Source organism: Atta cephalotes (genome assembly GCF_000143395.1).
Source record: "Atta cephalotes unplaced genomic scaffold scaffold00001, whole genome shotgun sequence".
NCBI lineage: Eukaryota > Metazoa > Arthropoda > Insecta > Hymenoptera > Formicidae > Atta > Atta cephalotes.
In genome coordinates this window covers 4186670-4194198 of record NW_012130065.1, presented here as the reverse complement: position 1 = coordinate 4194198, position 7529 = coordinate 4186670, and the positions used below count along the sequence as shown (strand labels likewise).

Sequence of the window (7529 nt, the reverse complement as noted above, 5' to 3'; positions counted from 1 at the left end):
CAATTTAAAATATTTGAGAAAAGTTACAAACTCATTTTGATTTATACTTTGGTAGCTCTAATGTTAATCAGATCATCCGTGTTTGCCTTTTGATTCGTTATTTCTTTTGCATTCCTTTTTACGCGTTTCTATGCGTGTTTTCTTTTAATTTTAATTTATAGATTTATAAAAAAGCAAATTTATAGATATTAGTATACTTTTTCTTAATTCTTCTAAGAGAAACATATTCTTTTAATAAATGAAGTTCTATCATAGTATCGTAATATCAGATACCAAATGCTTCATTTTTTCCTAAACTCGCGTGTTCCCTACATAATGATTGTTAATAACATAGCAAGATATATTTATCTGTGATATTTTGCTTTTGTATGATTGGGAAAAAGAGTTTGACTCATTCCAATTTAATTGAAAAAGCGAAACAGGGCTTTTCGATCTCATGACGAATAAACATTTTATATGCTATTGAGACTGTTCTAGACTAGAATTACGAATGCGCAGATTCGCTTGTATCTATAAAAACAATGTAACATTTTCTTTCTTTTCTTTATTTCTCATACTAATAACTTTTACTCTGCGTATAACAATTTTGATTTTCTTCTCATATAACGTTTTTATAGCTTTCTCATCAAATATAAAGTATGAAAAAAATTAATAGAAAAATATTTAATTGCCTGGACAAATAAATTTAATAATGATAAAAATAATATAATTAATCTATCATAATTAGAAATAAATTCTCGGAAATAAAAAATGGGAAATGTATGTGAACATCAAAACATATTTTTTGCTTGAGATCGTTTATAAAAGTGTTGTTTCAAGCTTGAGCGGTCCAAGAATGTAAAATAGATAAATGCATATACGACATATTTGTTTAAATTACAGTGTCTTCTTCTGAACTAGTACATTTCATATTATTTAGTTTTTTCATCATTCTAATTAGAATTAGCATACAACTTGCAATATTCTGCTATTATACGCACTACTTTGCATCTATGATCGAAACAACATCCATATGCAAATTCAAATGAGAAATACAGGTTTTTATAGCTGTCGATGTAACGAGGACAAGTAATACTAGCTACTAAATATGACTTATAACATAAGTGTAAGAGAGAATTTAGTTCAGCGATATCTTAAGGTATATACAAGAACGCGAGACGAAGACGCGGAGAACGTAGTTCGAAAACGATCGGCCGACAATCCACGATTATTAAATTTCGCACTTCCCTAATCGATCGAATCGATCACTTCTGCGTTTCGGTTCAATCTGTGCGCGCGAATGCGAATCGTCGTTCTACGCTCATCTATCTTGAGGGGTGATAATAGTCTTTTCATGATATGTGTAACATATATTTATACACAATACCACGCACTATTTTTGCGTACTGGCGTGATAAATATCTAGCAGATACGACTGTGTTATTTGTACGAATAATCTCATTCGAGGCACGGGATGTCCTTCCGCATCATTCATGAATAAATAGACTTCTTTACAATACGCTGCAATAATTAAAAATTATTTTACCATGCAGATATGTCTTTAAATAATTTTAATTATACATGTCACGTCTATAAAATTTTATATTTTTTCATTCGAACATGAAACTATTTTGTACAACTGTTACTGCTGAGTATACTAATCTACATTATTTTAAACATAAATTCTTTTTTTATATGTATTCTTTAGATGTTCATTTTAATTTCGCAAAACATTTTGTGAACATTGTATTGTTGAAAAATTAGAACATCGAATTAAACTTGAATAACTACCTTGAAAGATTATAATTATTCATTACCAATTAAAATCTCAATTATTCGCTATTGCTACTTTAATTATTTTATCTTACAATAGTGAAATACTTTAAAATAGGGATTTTATGTCTAAAAAACATTTTTTAATCTATAGTTTTAAATAATACAAATAATAAAGTCTTCAATAATAGAATATTAAGAATTATTTTTTATAATTTTCACGCAAATAAAATTATAATTTATGTTAGAATTTCAATTGTAAATATTTTATATTTCTCATATTGTATAGCTGTATATGAACAACATTAAAATTTGAAGCTGTTATATGTACATATGCACACAACAAAATATCGTAAATGCTTATTATAAACATTTTGTATTATAAATACATATTTATTTTATTATAACTCTATATATGCTATGATAGATCTTTTTTATAAATGTATACTTGTATAAAAAAACACAAGTATAATGAAAAAATATGATGGCATACTGAAATGGCATACTGAAATAGATAAATAGTTAAAATGAAACTGTTTGATGGCTTCACGAGATAGAAATAATTTGTACAATTTCGACAAAGTCGATTACTTTGACTTTTATGATTTATGCACTGTTGATTAAAAAGTAATTGAGTAATTATAAACTAATTTATTTTATATATTGTATAATATGAATATAATATACAAAATTACAAGTAAATAATATACAAACTTAGCCTAAATACATAAACTATAAAGGCGCAGAAAGGGTTTTCATTGCAGCTTTAATTTCATCATAGAGTTCCTTGTAGTCGGGATGTTCCTTGACGAGTACCATAAGACTGCCACGTTTCATATTCATCGCTGCACCAATATCCATTCTCGATGGAGTAAAACAATAGGGAATATTTTTGTCTTCACATACAATTGGTAAGTGGCACATAATATCTATGGGATATACATCTCCAGCAAAGACAACCAAACTGAAACAAGAAATTATGTAATGCCTCAACAAATAATTCAATATTCAATAGAGGAAATAAAGCTTACCCTGTTTCGCCTTTACGAAGATGTTTTTGTACATCTTTTAAACCATTACGCAAATAAGTTTTATGTTTGGATGCTAAAATAGAAATTGCTCACATATAATTGCTGTATGCCTAAATATCTTCTATCTTCTCTAACTAAATATATGCTTTGTACAATAATAAATTACTTAAATACTATTGTATATATATATATATATATATTATAAACTATATACATTATAAAACTATATACATTATAAAGCTATCGTTATGAAAAATATTGGTGTTATTAAATAACTAAAAGTAACTCACCTTTCTTTATACATTTATAAATCTTTTTGGTTAATTTCTTCGGTGCCATGGGTTTAGAAATAGCATTCACAAATCGTAGCTTTTCCTCATAACTGATTTCTGGAGCATCAATATTTTCGTCCTTCACCACGCTATCATCGATTTCCATTTTAATAGTTTCCTGCATGTTTTGAAAATATTTATAATTTCACGAGAAAATAATCCACGTGTTCAAACACACTATTGTGAACAATTGTGATATAGACGCGTCCAATAGGCGTCGCCATATTGAAAGTTAGACACTAACACATCTGTATTAAGAGGTAAGAATTACTAAGCGTACTGGTAAATTATCATCTGTTTGTATCATAAGATAACTTCAGTATTTTTAATAATTATCAGGGTTGATAAGTTAATGTTTTTTTAAAACTAAAATAAATTAAAATTAATGGCTTATAAAATTAATAAAATTAATAAAATTAATATGTTTAAAATTCATTAAGTTAAAAGTCATTAACTTTTTAACTTTTTTTATAACTTTTAACGTTTTAACTATAGTTATTAATCCTGATAATTATACATTATATAATTATTATAATTAAAGAGAAATCTGAAAGAGGATATGAAGGCCTTTTTTCTATGTTACAACATTACTGCAACGTTATTGAAATGTTTCAAAACGTTTACTGGGAACCTGTAGAGGCCCCCTCCCCCCCCTCATACCCGCCAACTTTAACGGTGGTTCTCTTTTTCTTAGCAATCAATAAGTTATATGTAACAATTAATATAACTGTAATCCAACACACGTAATATATTATATTCTTATAGTAAATTGCAACTAATTATAAGATACGTAACTTGAGATTTGCTTTTGAATATCCTTATGAATTACATACGAATTTTTATATTTTTATGCAATGTATTTAGTTGATACCAAAATAAAAAGAACATAAAGAAAGAATTATAATATACAAAATAATATACAAAATAATCATCAGACAATACAATATAATAAAATATAATACAACACAAAAAAATTAAAATTTTTTTAATGTAAAATATAAAGTACATAAATTGCTTATACATTTTTACTTATATGTACCCAGACAGCACACAATATTTATAAAATATTTACAAAATATTTATAAATATTTATAAGATTTATTCTAAATATTTTGTAAATATTTTTGTGGTTTTAAATTGATCATACATACAGAACAGATCATAAATATTTATTAGAAATATTATAAAATATTTATTGTAAATGTTATAGTAAATGCTACTTAATGAGACGTTATAATTCAAGTAAAAAATATTAGAAATATTTATTTATCGTAAAAATTAAATAAAATATTTAATTTATATTTTAATAATATTTCGAGTAAAGCTTTATATAAAATATATATGACATATCTATATAACATTTCAAAAAATTAATATTAATAAATATTTATCATAAATATTCTGTGATGTCTGGGTATAAATAAGATATCTTGTACACAAAATACATGCATATTACAACACAAAATCGCGTATATTTAAAGAAAATTCGAATTCTGATTCTGCAATAACAATCTTTATTTAATAAATTTTTTAATAGTATAAATGTTTATTAATAGATTTTTAAACAAAAATTTCAATTTTGCATCTCCTACTGTGAAAATAAAAGTTGTTAAATTTTAAGAAACTCGAAATTGAATATTCGAACAAGTAAATTTAATGAATTTTGTCTTATAAGATACCTGCATAAAAATGAAATTACGAAGTTATATTTTTTTATACAGATTTTCAATCCGTTTTTACCTAACATAATTATTAGTATGTAAATATATTCCAAAGTTTCTATAATTACTAAAAAATTATAGAGATTTTGAATACACTTCAAACTTTTCCGTTATTTAACTTCCGTTATTTAACAAAAATGAGCTAAAGGCCCTCCGATTTTATTGGCGATCCTCGTTTCTTTGTAATTATATTCATCCGTAAAAAAACAAGCTGTTAATAAATTTAGTAAGTTTTTGCAGGTAAGTATATTTTAAATTTATTTTTTATTTTTATGTCTAATTATTTTAATGCAATTTTGCTAAGGAATATCAAATTATTAACAGACTCACAATCTTAAAAATAAAAATAAACAATAAATTTAAGGCTAATGAGAGTCAAGGCCAATGAAGGTGCCAGAGATTAAATTTAAATCCCAATTGATTTACATAATATGTAATCTTCTTTATTAAACGTTTTTGACTCTCTTTGGAGTCATCCTTAGTAATGATCCATCTCTTAAATCGATAGCATTGATTCTTCCGTCAAAAATGAGTCACTATCAGGATCCCAACTGCAGTGGAATCTCAAACGGGAAGTTCAACATTTAAAGCTGTGGAAGTTTCCATTAACAACTAACGTTAAATAATTTTTTAATATTTAAACAATTTTCAACTTATTATCCATTTTAATAGTGATTAAAATTTCAATTGTAAAAATTCAACTTGCTCAGATAATCAGATGGTCTAAAGCAATTTTATTTAAAATATGTATTTTAATAAATAAAGATAAATAAAGGTAATAAAGCAATTATTTAGTATTTATTATTTTAAAAAAAATTTTTCTAACATTTATTCTTTATTTAATATTTTAAATAAGTTTTTAGAATCTAAAGTACAACGTTTCATATTAACTGATATAGTATTTGTCGCAAATATATTTCAAAAAGAATAATTATGTAAAGAAGAGCGGCACGGCTACCTGTTTACAAGCGGACCGGTAAGTGAATGGCCACGCGATTAGCAATAACTGGCGCGTAAACTGCGAAAACATGATCACGCACCGTTCGTTCGTCTTACTGCGTCAAAACAAGGCTGCCATCCGTCCGGATTTTTCCAGATTTGTCCTAGTTTTGGAGGCAATTGGCGTCCGGGCGGATTTTTCGAAACGATCCGGATTTTTTATAGTTTTTCATTGTACTCGTAAACTTTGACTTAAATTTTTTAAAACTCCGAATGCTCATACGTACATCGAATTATTAAAGATAGTACAGTATTTTTTCTTCATACCAGCTCATGTAAACGTGGAGAGGATGTTTTCACTAATTATATAACAATAGACGAAAGAAAGAAATTCGTTGGGATCACATATTATACTATCTCCTCACTGTTTAAAATAAGATATAATTTTAAAGATATGAGTTGTGTCGATTTAATATCTATAAATATCTATAAATTTCTGTTCAGAACAAGAAAGCAATAGGGGAAAGGTTGAAAAATACACGACTGAAACAACTAAATCTTATAATTTAATTTTGAAGATTTTCCTTATTTTAATTAAGATGACTTATTTTTGTTATAGAGATAGATAATATTTATTTCTGTTAATTTAGCGTTCAGTAAAAAAGTTTCATTTCCAAAGATTATATATAATCTGAATTTTTATATGTTCATTGTGATTTATTATATATTTCAGTTTAATTTTAATACATGTTTGGTATTGTATAATACCTTATTAACTTTAATGCATAATAAGTATAAAAAATTGTTAACAAATATATTTTTTAATTATTTGTTTGTTGAACTTTTGTTTTATTTGTGAAAGTACTTTTAGATATAAAAATATTAAATATTATACTAAATAATCAAAATTTACAATGAGAAAATTAATATTAACATAAAAAAAAGTCCGGTAATTAACTGTAAAATCGGGGGATTTAGAGCTCAATGTCCTAAGTTAATGATTTTACAGATGGCAGCCCTAAGTAATCATTAGAACTTACCTAATAGTGGAGATATTAAAAGGAATTATTATACCTACATAATATCACGTTTTCCATATTATAATTTCAGACTTTACCGACTTTATTGTAGAGTATATGATCACTTTAAACCGTAATTTTGATTTTTAATATGCATTATTTCTAATAATAAACATTTATTAAGATAAATTTCTTTATCAAGATGTCGTATTATCCCAGTAAAAATTATAAGAAAAGTTTAGACGAAGTTTTGTAAAATTTACAGTAAAAGAAATGCATATAATTTTACATGGAAATTACATGTTTATGACCGAAAAATTCTAAATATGATTGAAAATTTACAATTTTTAATAAATTTCAATCATATTTATATAATTTAAATAATCGGCCATAAATATGTAATTTTCATGTAAAATTACATGTATTTTTTTCAGTATAATGACCGTTGTTTGTATCGTGTTTCTTCTAATATGATTTGTTCATTAATTCTTTTCTTTTTTTTTAGTATTCTGCGCGTTTCATCAACATATAATGCTTCATATGTAGTTTTACAATTCATTTTGTAGATGAAAGCTTGAGTAAAAAAAAGTATTTTTTTAGAAAAAATAAATACAATAATAAAAAATATTTAAATTTCAAGTACATGTGAAATTAAGAAATATTAAAAAAATAAATTTAATAATAAAAGTATTTTAATATAAATAACATGTGAATATAAAAAATATTAAAATAAAT

At 25.1% G+C, this 7529-nt stretch overlaps 1 protein-coding gene across 1 annotated transcript; it reads right to left on the bottom strand.

Moving 5' to 3' along the window:
• Positions 1 to 2388: 2388 nt before the first annotated feature.
• Positions 2389 to 3309, bottom strand: LOC105623291 (H/ACA ribonucleoprotein complex subunit 2-like protein). The gene is made up of 3 exons (XM_012204725.1): positions 3074 to 3309; positions 2784 to 2856; positions 2389 to 2716 (listed from the first exon to the last, which is right to left on the bottom strand). The coding sequence occupies exons 1-3, from the start codon at positions 3237 to 3239 to the stop codon at positions 2485 to 2487; spliced, it is 471 nt and encodes a 156-aa protein (XP_012060115.1). The 5' UTR covers positions 3240 to 3309; the 3' UTR covers positions 2389 to 2484.
• Between the last annotated feature and the right edge of the window lie 4220 nt (positions 3310 to 7529).